Source organism: Homalodisca vitripennis, chromosome 1 (assembly GCF_021130785.1).
Source record: "Homalodisca vitripennis isolate AUS2020 chromosome 1, UT_GWSS_2.1, whole genome shotgun sequence".
NCBI lineage: Eukaryota > Metazoa > Arthropoda > Insecta > Hemiptera > Cicadellidae > Homalodisca > Homalodisca vitripennis.
Window position 1 is genome coordinate 140,317,851 of NC_060207.1, and position 20,418 is coordinate 140,338,268.

General features: G+C 34.3%; 1 protein-coding gene across 2 annotated transcripts in view; it reads left to right on the plus strand.

The window, feature by feature from the left end:
- Positions 1–3,327: 3,327 nt before the first annotated feature.
- Positions 3,328–20,418, plus strand: part of LOC124372256 (probable ATP-dependent RNA helicase spindle-E) — a 116,419-nt gene continuing 99,328 nt past the window's right edge. The window contains exons 1-4 of one of the 2 annotated variants that reach the window (XM_046830640.1): positions 3,328–3,414; positions 9,336–9,529; positions 15,780–16,001; positions 19,781–20,002. In XM_046830640.1, coding sequence (XP_046686596.1) covers positions 9,341–9,529; positions 15,780–16,001; positions 19,781–20,002 — 633 coding nt within the window. In that variant the 5' untranslated portion in view covers positions 3,328–3,414; positions 9,336–9,340. Of the gene's footprint in view, positions 3,655–9,335; positions 9,530–15,779; positions 16,002–19,780; positions 20,003–20,418 lie in introns of both variants that reach the window. The other variant, XM_046830633.1, reaches the window with a different exon arrangement.

The window sequence follows — 20,418 nt, forward strand, 5'->3', positions numbered from 1 at the left end:
TTAAGGATTTCTCCAGATGCACTCCAGGGCGCTCCGACCCACCCAGATTTTTAAGAACATGGCGTAATCAACAGGAAGTATTATCGAAAAACGGGTTTTGTTTTTTTTTATATTCAGAGCAACTCGAAAAAAAGAAGTTATAATCTATACAGGTTATATGCAATTTATTTTATATTATAAGTATCTTGTGAATTGCTAAGTTTTCATTGTGGCTAAAGATAAACTAAACATTAAAGTGTTATTGTTACGAAGAGCCTAAATTGTAAATAATACAAAATGAGTAAATCACTGAGAACTTACAAGTAGTGTTAGTGAAAGTGGACATTTTTAGGAGGTCTGAATTGTATAATTTATTTATTTATGTGCCGCAACCAATTAATATGGATAAAAATTTGCTTATAAGAACAAAAATACTTTAATAATTATAATTCATCAGTTCAGACAGTCATAGAATCTGACAATGGCAGGCCTCAACTGAGTAGCATTTCTGAAACATTTGAGCAACAAAGGAGTACAAAAATAAAATTGCATCTGTCTAGTACCTCTAAAAAACAAATGGTAGATAGTCAAGTTGTCTTTCTTGATTTGAGTTTAAGTTGTGGCAATGGGCCCAAACAGCCCAGTAGTAACGATTCCACGACGAAACATTAGTTGGAAACAAAGATCGTGGTTCGAAAGGTGCTCTTGGATAGATTGTACAATTAAAAATGATTATGTGTTTTCTTTGTTTGTTGACATTTTACGGCACAGGACCAATTACTTGAAGACGTGTTACTTAAAACTGATTACAATTATTGGAAACATTTAGGAAGTATAGTAACAAGACATGAAAGTTCCAATGTCCACAAAGTATGTTTATCTAAATACCACGGGTGGAAGTCTTCCAAAACGAGTGGGTGTGGTGAGTACAAAAATTAACTATCGACTCACAAAAGAAATACAAAAACAAATAGAGACATCTTTAAGTCAGTTATTAGAAGCACTATATTTTGCGGAAGACAAAACATTGCTTTGCGCGGGCACCGCGAAACTGAGATAAAAGATGTGGCAGAAAATAGTGACTCTAGTGAGTCACACAGAGAAGCTGATTACGAAAGTAATATTACAACCAAAAGGTCTAACAAAGGAAGTAACAAACTAAACAAAGGCAATTTCAAAAAACTGCTAAGCCTAATCTGCATTGAAAATAAAACGTTAGACAAAAATATTAAAAGCTTGCCATAAATGCAACATATTCATCACATATGATATTATACTAGCTACTAGCAATGTAATTACTGATCTAATTATTTCTGAAACTAAAGCAGGTAGCAATGTTTACAGTATAATAATTGATGAGGCTCGTGATTTGGATCGCTGCGAACAGATGAGTGTCTGTTGCAGATATATTCACGATTCTAAAGTAAAAGAACGACTTCTTGGGTTTGTTCAAGTGCACGAACTAAATGCACAGTACTTGGCAAAATTAGAGGGCTTTTAATATATATGCAGCTTAACATTGAAAACTGTGCTAGCCAATCATAATGAACCAGTGTCATGTCTGGTGAATTTAATGGCATACAAGCTCTGACTCGATAGCTAACAAAAACCCATGCTCATACATCCAATGCCATGCCCACAGGCTGAACTTGGCCCTTGTAGATGTTGCTAAAAATTCGTTCGTACAATCTATGAAACGATTGGGCTCCTTGAAGCTGTTTTTTTTCAATCGTCATGTGTTTTACGGCAGGAAATATTGTATATCAAGATGAAGACAGCAACTGGTAATAAACACTTACAAGTACTCCAGAAATGTGACACAAGATGGGCTTTCAAATAAGAGAGTTAATTTTTTTAAACTGAATACACCTCTGATGTAAGTTCTTTACAAATACTGTGTAGCAAGCGACAAGGGAAGTGTTTTCTTCCTACCTATGTAGTACAATTTTTATTTTTACTTATGTTTTTTCATTGAATGTTTTTCTTTTGATCCAAATGGAACTACCGCATTGAGAATATGACGTGAAAATATTAATATGAATAATATAAAAGTAATGAACAAATCCTTGTTTTTCAAAAATGTTTTAAATTAACAGTTTTTCTAAAACATCGGGAAAAAAATTTGATCTCAGCAAGGCCTTAAAACTCAGTACTTTGAGTACAAAATTTGCAAATTTTTCAATACCCGAACCCATATATATATATATATATATATATATATATATATATATATATATATATATATATATATATATTGTTATACATATACTACACATGGGCCCACCTAAAATAAAATTCCTGGAGCCGCCCCTGTATTTAAGACAGAATTATTGTAATTGTATTTTAAAACAAGAGTTCTTTTACTGATCGTACCTTTTCCGTCAAACTTTATAGAGTACACTGCCAACATTAATAATCCGAACAAAACACCGACCTGATATTTCTAAAGGGTCGATACTGAAGAACATGCTTTTAAATATTTTCCTGTCTGATATACCATATCTTCAAACTACTCTCGCTTTCTATGCTGATGACACGGTAATCACAACTCAACACTATTACACATAAAGCAGGAACATTATTACAAACTGGTGTTACAACCGTGACAAATTGGTTTGACAGTTAGACATTCGCTCTAAAACCAACAAAATATGAGACTAAGATATTTTATTTAAGAACGTACGTTACGCCCACGGAAATTGTGACGATTTAATCTTATATCATGCTGATGATCGAGGCGTCAAGTATTGGTTTGTGCCTTGTTAAGAGATTAACATTGAACTTGCATAGTTTCCCGTTACTTAAAAGTAATTATACTTTAAATCCGGCCTGCAAACAAATGATCTATAAAACTATGTTTAAACTCCTAATTCACATTTTTTTTTAAATAATACTATTGAGAATTTGCAGGTAATTGCCCATGGTATATTTAAAATGTCTACCTCCATGAAGATTTTGAGCTTGATTCTATTGGGTATTGTATTGAGAGAATATGTAGGAAATGTTTGGTTAATTTATACCTTGTTCCCTGAACAGTTACATTTCATTTCATACCGAAGATTTAACTTTATGATGACGTCTGAAACCAAGGCTTCCTTAATAAATGCTAGACCTATTGGAGGATATATCTGAAGAATGGTCTATTTTACTTACATTTACAATGAAAGTATGGTGTTTACATCTTATACGTTATGGAGTGTCTTTGGAGCTTGTAGAGTATATATATATATATATATATATATATATATATATATATATATATATATATATATATATAATGTTGGGAGAGTTCAGAAAAATAAGTTAGGGGTAATTTAAGTTGCGTTGAACGACGGTTTACTGTTGGCTATTCTGGCCGGCAAGAAAAAAGAAATAGTAGATTAAGTGTGATAAGATAAGTGAGAGGACTTTCTTGACGTTGTCTTCTGCATTTAGGTAAAAGATTTGAAAGTAATGAAATTCTCAAGAAGCTTTAATTTAGCATGACGTTGACAGATAATAAGAAGCAATAAACATTATTGTAGACTAGGGCTAGAATTTTAACCTGGCATACGTGGAATCTGGTGGACCAGCTTAGTATAATCATCAGTCATGTTAGCAGTTGACTAGGACATAATCCCTAGTGCTTGCTGTATTGTGAAAATACTTGTCACTCTGTACAGACCAGCAATAAAGGTATTAACTAGATGTATTACTAGATAGTTATTGTACAGTTGTTTAACACGTCGAGTGTGACAGGAGACGGACATCCGAGTGCATTGCTGTGTTTCGAAAATGCTTATTAAGAATCTTTATTGTCGTCCAAAATTACGAAGTTTTAAGGTTATGTTATATGTATACACAGTTTAAAATTACTTATTAAAACAATACATGCTTGTCAGCTATGGTGAGAAGTAGTCTGTAATGACCAGCAATAAAGGTATTGGGTCCACTTTAATAAGAGGCCTACACTCCTTATTGGGTTGTTTTTATTGGACAATTCGATATGTACAAAACTTACACAATAAGTTTTAATAAAATACAGGAACAAGAAGAACCTCGTACATAACAATTTTTAAAACATAAAATTTAACACTAACTTACAAAACCAGTCTAGGTCATAGTAATGGCCACTTTTGTGAAATGGAGGAAGAATTCTCCTCTTGGGTTACCAGGAGCCAAACCCACATGTTGAACTAATCTCGTCACTTGTGACAAATATCTCACACATTTTTCTAATTCATTGCCATTTCCATAGTCTCAAAATATTAGTTACTTATTGCTGTTTATTGTTTACATTAAAATTAATATAACTAATAAGTTGACACCATATGCTAAGTTAAATAAATTGGTACTTTGGGATTATACCGACCACACCCACATGAAGAACACAAGGGTACGGTCCAATAAGCGGACCCGGTTTTTTATATCGAAATTGGCAAACGATATTACTTAATCATAACCATCGATATAATCAATCGATACTGATGAATTATTTTTAACAACTTAAATAATCTATATGAACAGCTGTAAACACTTTCAAATAATACAAGGTAATATTTTAAATTTCACGTAACATTGTGTATTGAAATGGCCGTCAATCTTAGGAAGCTTCACGAAATTGCTTTAAAAGACGATAAAATATGTTTTTTATGGCTTCAGGATGTTGGGTTAGTACCTAAGAATCCATTATGTGATATTTGTGGAAAGGTAACAAATGTAACTGTCAGAGGAGCTAACATGGTCGTCTTCAGATGCAAAAAAAGAAGGTAATGGTGGACACAACTTTAGTAAAAACGTTTTCGTTCTGTTTCATTTAGTTAAAGTTATGAGTTTCCCTGATTTTGGTTATGTTCATTTATTATTTGTTATCATTAAATTCACATTTTAATTTAAACACATGATTGTTATTACTTTTATATCGATTGATAGTCTATGATTCGATATGCGAATATTAGGTATCGATGATTATATTCTTCGATATAAAAAACCGGGTCCGCTTATTGGACCCTACCCGAACACAAAAATATAAATTTATAGAAACAAACATGATACAACGAAAAAACAACTCTTTAATTACAAACTTACAAGCATTTCCAGGTATTGTGATTGTTATTGTTGTCGCTGTTATCTTATCTTTCTCGAGAATCCCGATTACGGCAGGCCTCACGGCATCACATGATTATTTAAGTTTTTTGCACGGTACATAATTGCCTTTTCATTACAATTTAATTTATATTTCTGATCAGCCCCTCTAGAATTTGATATTTTACTGATAGGTACTATCTCGAGGGATGTTTTTCTTTCGTTGACATCAGCGCGGGGCGCGGGACAGCACCATAGGTGCTGCCGAAGCCCGCGCTGATGGCCAGAGTCACTCGCATTTTGGGTGGCGGAGTGTAATCAAGAAAAAAACAAGTTTTGAGTGTTTTTTCAATAAAGAGTTTAGTTTTTGTTTGGAATGTTTGTTTTTGTTGAATTTTTGTATTTGGAGAAATGTACGGGTAAAACACGGAAGTACAAAGCGACGTACCAGCTGAACGGGCGGTGAGACTGCAATCACGTTATCTACTAGACCGCTCGACTTTGACCTCTGTCTTAGGACGGGGAGGGGTTTGCGATAAGACAATTCCTGTTTTATATTGACGAAATATTGTTCTACGCTAATATAGTAATCAGTAGAAGCAAAATGTCAAATAACGATTCATGTCTGGATGTGGTCGGTATAATCCCAAACTACCTTGTATACTAATATAGAATTATTTCCTTGGATAAAAACATCGAACCATTCGATAAAAACAACCGAATAATGAGTGTAGGCCGCTTATTGAAGTCTACCCACTTGGTATTAACTAGTTCTATTATTAGATTCTTATTGTACAGTCCTTTAACATGTCGAGTGTGACAGGAGACAAACACACGAGTGCATTGCTGTGTTTCGAAAATGCTTATCAAGAATCTTTATTGTCGTCCAAAAATTACGAAGTTCTAAGGTCAAAAGGGTTTTGTTATACGTATACACAATCTAAAATGACTTATTAAAACAATACATGCTTGTCAGCTATGGTGAGAAGTACAAATTACAAAATTAATTAACATTGAAATATATCTTTAAAGTAAAATTGTTATACTAGACTGTAGCATTTCCTCCAAAAAAAGGCTTTTGTTTTAGCCATGTCATCATAATATTCTTGATTTTTATAGTTAGCATGTTAAAAATTTGCAGGCATTTTGTTAAACGGTTTATACCATTGAGTATGTATGCTAAGTTTTAGTTAGCTTAGTTTAAGGCAATAAGGACTCCATGTCTAGTGCCCTGATCATGATTAAAGCCTCTTAGGTTTAAACAATTTACTCAGTATAAACCAGTAGTGGTGTTATATGGTGTAAATATAACCTTTTATGACAGGTTAAGCTATAATATTCACTGTAACAAGATTAACCAGTGAGTCATAGTTTACTTTCAGTTGAGATCCCTAACGGATTTCATCAAACCTACTCTATTTTTTGGAGTGGCGAGAAGTATACAGCCTACTTTCTATTTATTACAATAGAATGTATTTCATATGATTCACGGGTGGTTCATGTCGCACTTGACTCATTTTACTAAGCCTATAGGCCTATAGTTATTTCTCATGTGTCTTGAGTTACCAGTGACTCATAATGATCACTTGACCGGGAATAAGCCGATAATTAAAGACACTGGGAATAAACCGGGAATGTCCTTGTAATGGGGAAAATCTTTAAAACAATTTTTCCACCTCTAAGAAATTACAAAAACAAGATATAATATAAACAACATTATTCGTGACACTATGAAATGAAATCAATGACGTGCAAGTCTGTAGGCAGTGGTTACTATAGGTTACTACAATATGTTTGATTGATGATGTGTTCACGAGCTCCACCTGATGCTGTTTAAGCCAAGATTACCTCCATTAGTGTAGTGAAGTTTAAAAACAAAGAAAATGAGCTTATGTTTTGATTTCATAGTCACACCCAAACCTCGATTGAACTAATGTTGTCACCAGACTGCAAATGTCCGGTCCGTCAAATTCACTGCACACGTCAGTCTTTGTTGTTATAGGTTCAGTGGTTGAATGGCTGCAACACCTGGTGGAAATCCGATCAGTTCTCTGATCAACTATTTGTCTAGTTGTCAATACATGTGGCAATTGTTTGAACAATTAAAACCGTGATCAGACCAAATAGTTTAAACTATCATTACGTGTATGATGAACCTTAGGTTGTGTTGTTTTATATTTCATGTCTCCGATCTAACTAACACGATCAGACTTGAATCACAGCCTTTCGTGTATTGATTTACTTTGTAATTGTGTAGTCGTGATTCTATTCTTATATTATCTTGAGGCAAACAAAATATTTAAGAACCACTAATTGATTGTGTAGTTTATGCTCATATTCTGTGAGCAACTAAGGAAGGTTCGGTGGTGTACTGTAATTTTCGTACCAGATAACTTTCTGATACATTCTTTACATATCGGTCGGAAGTGCAATATGTTCGGAGCCACGATACTTTCGCCGGTGTAACCAGGGCTTCAACTGACAATAAACACACAAAAATATAAGATTTATTACTGAATTTCTGGCTTTGGGAAAAGTGTGTGAATTATGATAAATTGTTATAATTTACTTTTGAATAATACTAGGGATTTTTTTAGTCAGATACTCGATAAAACGTCTCTTTTCACTTGATTTTGATGCCAAAATAAGCTTTAAATATTCTAGGAAAGAAATGATTTCATAATATTTACGACTTAGTGATGTGTCAGAATATTCCAGTCATAGACACAGCTGATTGGCAGTACACAAATTACCAATTGCTGATATGTGTTTTTAAATCGGAATCGTCCTGTTTACTCATAAAGTCTTCCACTAGTTCATTGTCGTCCTCCATATTGCCTAAATACAATAATAAACACACATGTACATTCACCTTACACCATACGCTACACACAATAAACAATGCAGCACATCCAGTGAAAGAAAATTGCGAATCACGAACAGATTGCGAATAACAATGTATGAAACAGGCACAATGTTCCACGGCAACTGCTAGGCTCACACTGAAGCAATGGCGACCAAAAGAGTAGATGTCTGCTATTGTTGTCATCCGCATGGCGCGCCAGTATTTCATAATAACAATTGTCAGCGAATGTGTTAACCTGTTGAGGAGTAGCTGAAAGTTGTTCCAAAAGAGTACAGACGGTTATAGCCGTTTGATCCCCAAAGAGGATTGACGGTTTGTGACCGTCCATGACGGGGTTGCTAAAACAATCAATATTGCAACTGTTTATGCACTCTAGTGGCGTTCTTACATACTATTTCGACTGAAATGTTTAAAGTAATTATTGCTGTACGGTGCTGGCTCCTAGTGACGGAATATATAATCACAGATTTGCCGCCAAATATTCTGTCATTTTCTCGCGCCACGTCCATTTATAGGCTATACATGGAATCAAAAAACCCAAATGCTAAGGTCCACATCATGGACTTCCGAATTAACGTTATCAGACACAGATACTGGAAGCACATATTGCACCAAGAGAAGAGGCCGCAGCTGTGACGCGTCCATTGGGCGGAGCCCAGCAGCCGCTACGCTTATCAGGTCGCCATTTCCCCCGCCCATTACCAGTAAGGGAAAATGGCCGAAGGAAGCTAAAACGCTGCATTGTGTGTTCAAATACAACACGAGGTGAGCGTAAAAGGAAAGAAACTGCTTATGAGTGCACAAAATGTGAAGTAGCACTTTGTATGTACCCGTGTTTTGAACACTATCATACATTTGTAAAATTCTTAAAAAAAAAACAAAATGTATGAATTTATCAAGTTGTAGATCCAAAAAATGCATTATTATGATATTTTGTAAGGTTTCAATATATTTTGAATGAAAACAAAAAAAAATTTTCTTTACTCCCTGGAGTTCATTAAGGATAATTTTGCTCACTCTAGTATACACTAGGTAGGATGACGGTTATAGCCGTCAGTACTCCCCAACAGGTTAATAAAAATATAAACTACTCTTTTAATTGAGAAAAAATAAATTGATTTCTCTTACATTTATTCCGATTCATAATCTTACTTAAACATTATGTACTAAAAATGTGTAAACATAAATGTTATTAATATTAAAATACTTGGGATGTAAGAAAGAAAGTAATGCATAGCCTACATGAATAATTAATCATCAACTTTTAGCCCCATTTTTTGTTTTTATAAATATTTGTTGTTTTAAAATTTACCTTATTACAGTTTTAGTAGTGGGATTACGATTAATAAGTACGACTGTGTTCTTTAATAAAAGTCTATTTAAAATCATCTGACTAATGTGTCATTTTTTTGATTAAATTTTTCAGCAAAGATGAGTTTTGCAGCTTTAGCCAGGGATATACCAGCTGCTGGCAGAGTGTATGTGAAAGGAGGTATGACTCAGGGCCATGTAGAGAAGTCCAAGGAAAATATCATTGTTGAAAAGTACAAACCGTCTGTGGGGAAAGGTTCAGAGTATGCTGCAAAATTCAAAGCTGAAGCTGATAAAGCTTACTTTGAGGTAATGATGCTTAAATTCATTGAATCAAATCTTATTTTTATACTAATTGTATTGGTACTAAATAACTAGTATTGTAGGAATACTTATCGGCTGAGAAATTCATAAAATTGTAAATGAATATTAGATGTAAATAGATTGTTGAAGGTCTGAAAAAGAATCAATAACAGTTCCAGTCTTGTACGACTAATAAGCAAAAATCTTATTTAGCTGACAAAATCTCTCTTGTTAACCTTTAAATAGTAATACTGAGACTTAATGTAGCATTGTGTTATGTGCCAACATTGATCCCATTTTCCTTGATTAATTTTGCCATCAAGATTATAACAAAATGCTCACCTTGTTGTATGTAGGTTTACTGGGTTCATTATCTAAGTTATATCTGATATTATTGCTCTTGCACTTTTGTCATTATTCAAGTGGAGTTGATTGAAAAAAGTTTTCCATTTGAAGGGTTACAGTGTAGCCATGCTGAAAGGATCCATAAGAACTCTTATAATGTGTTATTTATGTTGTAGATGTTGTAAAAAAGTTATATAAAAGGTTTTTTGCAGTTTTTTTATGAGTTTGCTATCTAATCTCTCCACTAATTTATGAGAGCTCGTTCGATTACCACAAAATTGTCTCTGTGCTTTTAGTAATAGCTGGTCCTGCGAGTGAGTGACAAGCACAGCTTGATGATACTATTTAATTTTACTGTCAAAAAGTTTTTGAAAATCTTTATCACCTTTTTTGAGAAAGCATTCAGTTTTTAAATTTTCATGTAGGCCTAGCCTTATTTAAAACTCAAAACACTAAGAAAACAGTATAAATCATCTTATATTGAAAGATCTAAAACAAATGAAAAGTCATGTGGAAAATGATTAATAATGAAAGAAGGGATAAACTCAGCTGGAATGCTTGAAAATAAAACATAAAGTCTACAACACTATCAGATACATTAGAACCAAACCACATACCCAAAATATCAAAACTAATTTTCTACAAAATAAATTAACAAAAAATTTAAAAAATGGACGCATTAAAACAGAAAATATCAACAGGTATGGATGAAGTCAATTCTAAATTGATCAGTGCAAACATGAAATCATCACTCCACTAAAAAGTATTGTAAGCAAATTGCTAATACAAGAAACTTTTCCCATCTGGCTGAAACTTTCAAAAATTTACAATAAATATAAAAATGAAGCACCTGATGAAGTGTCCAGTTATTGGTCTATCTCTTTCATTTCTACATGTTCCAAAATTCTAGAGCAAGTAGGATTAACCAGATTGCTGGACCACCTCAAACAGTTACCATCTTCTGACTCCAAGACAACATGGTTTTATAAAAGAAAGATCGACGACAACTTAAATAGTCCAACTAATTGAATCCATCATTGACTATCTGGAAGAAGGATACGAGGTTAGGATACCGGATTAGTATTGTTGTAGCCACACAAGGAGTGGAACAAGACTGAATATGGTATAGACAGTCACGTGACCCTCCCTCCACTCGCTGGTCAAGTTGAGTGTGGCTTCCACACTTATTCTGCCTTTAGCGCCTATTATAAGCAGTTAATGTTTTCAACTCAACAGGACCCTTTATGCAGAAAATAAACAGACTAACACGTTCTAGAGCTCCATTTACCTGACTTGGTTATCTTAACTGAGCATGGGCTGAAAGAGTCACAGCTATCAAGTACTAGACTTCCAGGCTTCAACTTAATAGGAGATTTCTGTCGTCAAAATTGCAGAAAAGGAGGAGTAGTAATTTTTGCTAGTGAAGGGCTGAGAAACGAAATATAAAATTTTACAACTGACCTTGCGAGTGAACTTACGTGTGAAACTCACGTAGTAAACATGAAGATTGGCAAAACGACAATCTACATAATTGGTGTCTACAGACCTGCCCTTGGGGGAAATCTTGACAATGCCCTTGAAATCCTGTCTAGCACATTAGACCTCATCCCTATCTGGAAGTGCCCCACAATTATCATGGGTGATATCAACGTTGATGGGCTAAATCATGACTACAAAAACAGAAAGCTAAAAGACATGTTGGCCAGTCATAACATCAACAGGATAGATCTTCCACCAACTAGAGTCACTCCACACACCAAATCATCAATTGACTTTGTTTGTTTGAACCTTGACGAGCGTAAAATTGACACTGACTTAATTGTCACTGGCCTATCAGACCACATAGCTCAGCTCTGTACTGTAATTACTACAAATAAAAAATTACCTCTGCTCATTTTATCTAATAGACACTTCTCAAGGGAAAACATGGATTATTTTAAATACCTAATTAATTTAGAGACATGGGAAAATGTCTACGATACCCCTTCCGCAGAAAAATCGTATGACCATTTTCATGAAATCCTTTTACAAATCCTCAATCTAACATGCCCTCATAAAAAATTCCGTCTAAAAAGAAACTCAAGATTTAAGGCAACCAATGAAGAATCTGAGAGATTAAGAAAATGCTTCCTCAGAGCTCTGGAAATGGAAAGGACAACTGGTTTTGAAGAACATAAAATAGAAACTGCTGCCAGAAAGAGGGACTATGACTTCTATCTGAAAAAATTAAGAAAACAGTCAACTTCAGATTTCATTGACAACTCAAACAACAAACAAAGGGCTATTTGGCAGGTCATTAACTATGAAAGATGCAAAGATATTAGAAAGGACGAATCACTAAAACTTGAAATTAATGGAAAACAAACTGACAATCCCAACAAAATAGCAGAGCATTTCAACCATTATTTTACAAAAATAGCTGACATAACTCTCTACAATGCTGGCCAAGCCATAAACAATCACTTACCATCATACAAAGACTATGGCGAAATACCTGACTTCATCCTTCATCCAACCACACCAGAAGAAGTATCCCACACACTCACATCTTTGAAATCAAAACCGTCAGCAGGAGTCGATGAACTCAACTCCACACTACTGAAACACTGCAAGGATGAAATAGCGAGTCCTTTATGTCACATAATCAACCTCTCGTTTTCACAAGGCATTTTTCCAACGAAACTCAAACTTGCAAAAGTTTTTCCTAAACACAAAAAAGGTAGTGTAACATCAGTGGAAAACTATAGACCAATATCAATTCTCCCAACATTATCCAAAGTAGTGGAAAAGATTGTACTAAGCCAACTTATAACACACCTGACTACTCACAACATCTTGACGACCCAGCAGCATGGCTTCCTCCGTGGTAAATCCACAACTACGGCAATAGTACAACTGTCAGAATTCATCATTGACCAACTTGAAGAAGGTGCGACTGTGACTGCCATGCTGTTGTATTTCAGTAAGGCCTTTGATTGATTGCCTAAACCACTCTCTACTTCTCCAAAAAGTAGAGAACATGGGCATTAGGGCAGCATCACAAAACTGGCTTGCTAGCTACCTGAAGGATCGACAACTAGTTGAAGTGACTTATACGACCAATAATAACACATCCCATAAAGCAAATTCGACCCTACTCCCAATCACTAGAGGTGTCCCTCAGGGATCGATATTGGGACCAGTGCTTTTTATTCTAATGACAAATGATCTTCCAAGCTATCTTCTTGACTGGGCCCAAGCAGTGCTTTATGCAGATGACACAGCCCTTCTTATTGCAAAAAAAGACTCAATATCCCTTGAACTGGACTCTTTTATAGCTCTAAATATGACAAAACAATATTGCCAACACAATAATCTTGTCCTTAATGAGAGCAAAACTCAGCAACTTATATGGAAAGGCCGAAGAACAAATGACTACTATGGTCTACCAGAAATAACTCAAGATAATGAAGCAAAGTATCTTGGTATTACAATAGATGACAAGCTATCTTGGAATCCACATATTGACAATCTCTGTAGTAAGCTTAACTCTAGTATTTATGCTCTTAAAAGAGTAAAAAGTTCTTGTAACCATGAAACTACAAGAACAGCTTACTTCTCTCTAGTTGAGTCCCATCTGAGGTATGGATTACTAGCATGGGGCAACTCCTCAGCAAGAAACAGGGACCGTGTTCTAGTTCTACAAAAAAAAGCTATCCGAATACTAGCAGGACTGACTTCTCTCGAGTCATGCCGTCAAGCTTTTGGAGAACTTAAAATCTTGACAGTGGTCTCACTATACATCTGCGAGGCCATCTGCTACACAATAACTCAGAAACCTGAACACCTAGGTAACAATCACAACTATAACACTAGAAACGCCTATGACTATGCCCTACCTACACATCACCTTACCCTGTTTGAAAAGAAACCTACCTACATGGGAAGCAAAGTTTTCAACCAACTCCCGGAAGAACTGAAGAGAAATAGAGAAGAAAAGAACTTCAAGAGATCACTCAAGACCTGGCTGCTACAGAAATCATTTTATACTCTAGAGGAATTTTTCAATGCATGACCTTTCTGACTACATCAAATATCCTATGTAACTTAACTACTTTATCTCATTGACTCTGTATCTTTTTGTAACCTTTTGATTGTATAATGTATGATTTTTTTGACGCCAAAACTGTCTCTTACAAAACTCAAACTATATGTTAATAAAGAATTTTTGATTTGATTTGATTTATGCAGTAAACATAATGGCAAAAATTAGCTGCACTGAAGAATTACATCGTGCAGTACTCTTTGAGATATGGCTTACTAGTCTGGGGTAGGATTATGATCTCAAATCTTTAAGGGGTGCTCGTTACAAAAGGGGGTTGTCTTAATACAAAAGAGGACAATTAGAGCTCTAAAAGGACTAGGTGAGGGGACAAAATGAGACTTTTTATAATGATTAAAAACTGTTCATGATTTTCTTTGCAAATAGGTTCATCTGACTAATTAATATAACTTTGATAATTTTTAACCCAGTCTATCTTTTTTGATTATTGGATTGAAATGTTATTAGAGAATGGTATTAATCCTCAATTTGAAATGGCCTATTTGAAGTCTTGATTAATTTCCTTTTAAAGAAATTAGGTTCTCAGTGTATTATATTGGTTTCACAGTTAATACAATGATCTTTGGATGTACAATCCCAACAAGGATGTGCAGTTTTTTACTCTTCTGTTAGGCCCTTTCTCGTGTTTTATGTTTTCTTTGATCCTATTATATAATGGTGACTTTCATTACCATTTTGTATTTCCATAAATACCATTAATAATTAAAGGAGGTATCCAAAACATCTTGTAGATAAACAAATTAATGCAATTAAATCAATTCCAATATCATTAATCGTACTGATCTAAATTTATTACGTTGTATTTTGCTGTCGTTCATAAGATCAATAAAATTCTGAAGGTGTCTTTTCTCATTTTCAAATCTTTGAGACTCGAAATTTATGTCCTAAACTTCCTTAAGTAATCTTAAAAAAAAAACTCCCAATTTACCTAAACATCTTTCTAGGCTGAAATTAAACTATGAAGGTAGTAAACAAGAAGAAATTACATAAAATGTAATGTGTGCAATCCCTGTAACAAGCCAAGATGCAGCATTTGTAAGTTGTGAATTAATTCTAAATCTTGTATAAGTAGTACAACAGAAAAGGAATACCCCATTACAGGTAAAATTGATTGCACACAAAAAAAAAACATAATCTATCAACTAAGCTGCAAATTCTGTTGCAAAGAGTATATTGGCAAACAATCATCAATCCATTAAGAATAAGAATGACAGATCATCGGTTTGATGTTGTTTATAAATTCTGAGAGGCCATTTGCACATACCATTCAACATAATCAAAATAACCTTGAAAATTGCTTCAATCTAAAAGGAATTTATTATATAGAGAAAAATCCAAATCTTGGTACTAATATGATTAATTTAAGAAATGTTAAAATCACACATTAGTTAATTTTTAAATCAAGGCAACCAGACATGTTAAACGTAAGATAATTCTCTTTCTCTATTTTAAATTTTATTTTATTTGTCTCAAACTTTACAAATATTATACACATTGGCTGATTGGGAACTTGTTGTTTATAGTATTTTTATGTTTATAATTATTGTTAGGTTGTATTATTAATGGTTTTAGTCCAGTTTAATCAGTTAAGGGTTCTGTGAACCCAAAAATTAAACAACATGTAAACTGATTTTCCTGTAAACCTCATTACAAGTGTGTGTGAGTGTGTGCACGTGCGCATGTGTGTGTTTATCTATTTTCAATAACAGTATTGCTATACCTTAAAAATGTTTTAAAAATTAGTCTCGATCTTCTTTAAAATGTACTTAAATGCGAATAATTTGTTTATTTTAAATGGTTTATGTACAGTCAATCACATCACTGAGCCACGATGTAAAGCGGATTGATGTAACTGAGGGCGAGAGCAGTGCCAGTCATATGTTTCAACCTGAGGAGCTGACGTCCATTGGCACTTTGCCAAATCTGCGAGAACTCAATAGAGAAGAGCTCACTCAGGTGTACCAACGTTACACATTCTCACCGTCCGAGCCTTCTGAGCAACTGCAGCCTATCCACAGAGAAAGAGAAAAGGTAGTTATAATCTCTAGGCTATGAGAAATTAATGTATTTCCACTGTGTAATTTAGTGGTGATAGTGGTAGTAGCGGTAATGGCAAGTGGTCTGCTTGCAAATATAGTCCTCTACAACGGTTAAAGAGTTTATAAATTAACAAACACCACAGTTGAAGAAAAATTATATAACACAATAAGATTCAAATTAAATGAGGGGGTCCTGGAAACGAAAGAGCTGATGCCTTGGCCAACCTGGGCTCAATGTCCAACATGAAAGGGCCTCAGGTGTTCTGTTATATTTTAAGCTGTGAATCCTTTAGGGCTATCTCGAAGTGGGTTCACACTGAACATGAGAGGAGTTGAAGACTGCATCTGGGTCTGAGGATGAGTGATACAGTGAGTGACATACACAATGTTGCAGACATCTTTAAGGAGCACTTTATCAATATCACTGACTAGATTTTAAGAATAAATAACTTCCAATCAAATAATACATCACAATTAAAATTTCCAAATAATACATTGTCACTTATCGCATTTTCACATAACATCTTCAGAGGAAGTCCTCAAGACCATTCAACAGTTAAAACCTTATAATTTAGCTGGAATTGATGAAATATCATCTAAAATACTCCCATAAATCATGCCACCTTTTAGCTGATATAATCACTAAATCACTGGCTCAAGGTATCTTTCCATCAAAGCTGAAAATATGTAAGGTTTACCCTCTCTATAAGCAAGGAAGCAGACATGGAAGTGCAAAACTTTAGAGCAATCTGTTTGGTAACCTCTAACTCCAAAATAATTGAGAATGTAGTACTTTCTAGGCTGCTACATAACCTTGCCAGTAATAATCTACTTCCAGAAAGACAGCATGGCTTCCTGACTGGAAGATCAACAATGACTGCTTTGACTTACTTGGTTGATTGGACAATTGACATTATTGATGCCGAAATAGAGTCACAAGTGTTTTTCTCGACCTAAGCAAATCTTTTAACTGCTTAGAACATAGATTATTTGTGACAAAACTGAGTTCTTTAGGGATAAAGAATGTAGCACTAAATTGGTTTGATAGTTATTTAAGTGAACGTCAAAATATTTCTGTATTAAATATCTAAATGGACTATCACAGGAAGAGAAATCAGCTTCACTGACAATAAGAAGAAGAGCTTCCAGGGATCAGTGATGGGCTCGGTGTTGTTGTTTACAGCATGTCTTTCACCTCAAATAGAACCACATAGCTATCCAATTGTGTACACTGATGATACAGTGCTGATGACTGCTAATAAGTCTTTTGAACAACTTGAAATCAACACATTCATCTCAGTCAGCATGTGTTCAGAATGACCTTGTATTCATGAAAATAAAACTAAATTTCTTGTGCTGGAAAGGCACAAGGTGGACTTCAGTAACCCTCCAAATATACAAGTGGTGAAGTGTACAAAACACCTTGGGAGTATTACTGGAAGATCACTTGTCATGGAATTTCCATGTTGACGAACTAAGTATTTAACTCAGCACAGCCATTTTTGCCTTAAAAAGAGAGAAGACCAGTAGCACTGACGAAGCAACTAAAACAACTTATGCTCTGTTTGAGTCATGTGTGAGATATGGGATAAACTGTGGGGGGGCTCATCATGTGACAACCTGCAACAGATTAAGATCCTTAAAAAAAGCTGTTAAGATTATGGCCAATTTGAAGCCACGTTACAGCTGTTGAGAGGCTATCAAGAATTTAACATCATGACATTGGCTTCTCTATACATCCTGAAAATGATTCTGCATGTTTCAAGACTTAGCTTGCAAAAAGATAAGGACATCTACGAATGAAACACCAGACAAGATAATGACTTCTACCTACAAACTCACAGGACAACTCTATTTGAGAAGAAGCCTGGATATGCTGGTGCAAGACTTCAATGCACTTCCTATAGAGCTAAAAATACAAAACTCCAAGAAGCTGAAAACATCTCTTCAACGCTGGTTCACATACAAATCCATCTACTGCATCAGCGAGTTCCTCGCCTGTGGAAGTGGTCAAGCGCACTATTAAATAAATTAAATTTACTTTCACTAAAATTTCGTAGGTTTTACAAACACTAACACTTTCACATACTTTTATAACACAGACATTCTTTTGACATTTGTTTTATTCTCCAAGAATATGTTCAATAAAGAATCTGAATCTGTACCTGTAAAGTTATCATCTTCACCATTGTGGATAACACAAGCGTGCAGTATCTGAGATTACTACATATGACACTACACCGCTCGATTGTCAGTCTTTCCGTGCTTGCAACAGTTGTCGGAATAAACAGTCAAAGAAATAAACAATTAAACTCAGATTTGGAAACCTGTAAATATTTGTCTTGTACATATTGTTAAGTTACTCTTATTTAAGGGACTTCGAATTAATTGTTTTTCAAAGTTGATAGTATACGCTAGCTTAAGGCCTTGAATTAAATAATGTATCCACTAATTCATTGCAGATAGCTTGGATGTCTTAAAACTAAATCGTTTGATTTTGTTTTAATTTCTGCTTTTGTCATGCATCTAAACACTAAAAGGATTGAGGATCTTAAGAATTTCCTCAAGTAATTGAAACTTCGGATTCAGACCCATTATTATCTAGTCTAAAATGTCGTAGAAACCATTTCTTTTAAATGTTTTTGCATAATCTTGTGTGTTTTTGTCAGGTACTGTCTTCATAACCCATTATTTTATGTTCATCCTCTTAAATTGTTCGGTTAGGACGTGATCCTTTCAGCCATTATCTTTTACTAAAACTGTAACTTTACATCACATTTCTTTTCATCCTTCATCCCTAATGCTCTGAAGTTCACTAACTAAACCCTTTAGGTTCCTACTACCATGTTAATAATCACACAATGATTCTGAATTACTTTGTTCACCAAGTCAATAGATTTTAAGACTTTAAACAAGATGGATGTTAAAACTGAAAATTCAAACACTGTTGTATATTTTATAATAGTAAAATGTAACGGTACTATATCACATGATGCTGATCTTTCCTTAAGTGTAACATCAATGTGGGGCCATCAAATAGGATTGTTGTGGGTGCTGCGGTGGAGCCCTGCCGACTATAGCACTGCAAATAACTATAATTGGTCATTTATAGACATTTATTCATACACCTTAGAACCTTCTTTATCAAGTAATATATTTATTCTTGCAAATTTTCACTTGATATTTTGGTATAATCTATATAGATTTCTCTTTACATGCTTAATTAGTTTATTTATAATGTATGCCAAAAAATAATTTTCTTGGTGATAAAAGTTTCTGGTGAAAATGAAGTTTGTAGTGATTTATACTTCATTAGGTTGGCTGTTAGCAAATGTGGATTTACCGTTCTCTTTGTCCCATCAGCTAATGTTACATGTGTGTACTGCCAGTCATTAGAATAATATTTGGGTTTAACTCTATTATAAATTGTCATTAGATTCTTGTAGAATATAACTCTTGTAGTTAGTTATCTACGCAAAAAATGGTCTATAAATACTTCAACACCACTTAAGGGATCTTTAGTTAAAGAGACTTTAAAATTTAGAACTATAAAAAGGTTACTGTCACTCACCTGGTCTTGTTGATTTGTTTGAGTACGTAGCGTAATAAACTTTGAAGATAGTGTAATTATTAATTGACCTAGTGGGATTCCACATAAGTTTAATTCTCTGTTAAAATTGGTGCAGTGTTCTTCTGTACCAAATTTATTGTATATATTTCTTTGAAAAAGATTAATTACATTTTTAAAACAATGATAAATATTTTTTATAGATACTGTCCATGATCGAACTGAACCAAGTTTGCATCATCAAGGGACCGACTGGTTGTGGTAAGAGCACTCAGATCCCACAGTTTATCCTGGACTCTCACGTAGAGCGCGGCAGTCACTGCAACATTATTGTGACACAGCCCCGGCGTATAGCAGCCATCGCCATTGCTCAACATGTCTGTGAGGAACGCAAGTGGGAGGTCGGCGGCTTGGTCGGATATCAGGTCATAGTTTGTTGTGGTATCACATTTAATAAATATTAGTGAATGTTAATTTATTAAATTCACTATATTGAATATTAATATATGAATTATATCATATATTGTTTATCGTGCATATATTTAAAGAACAATGAATTTATGAATAATTTTTGTATTGAATACAATTCAGTTCTACAAATTTTGGTACAAAAAGTAGCTTTCTATTTTTATTAGAGTTCTAGCTACATGGTTTTTTCACAAATCTCAGAAAAATGCTACATAATAATAATTGCAGCTCCAGGTCATATCCCCAAAATGCCAGTGTGTAATTTCGGGTCTTAGTATTTTTTTGGTCTTGGACCCAAAAGGGTTAATTTGGTTAAAATCAGTGCATTTTGTAGTCATCAATAAAACTTACACAGTCACGCACATGCATATAC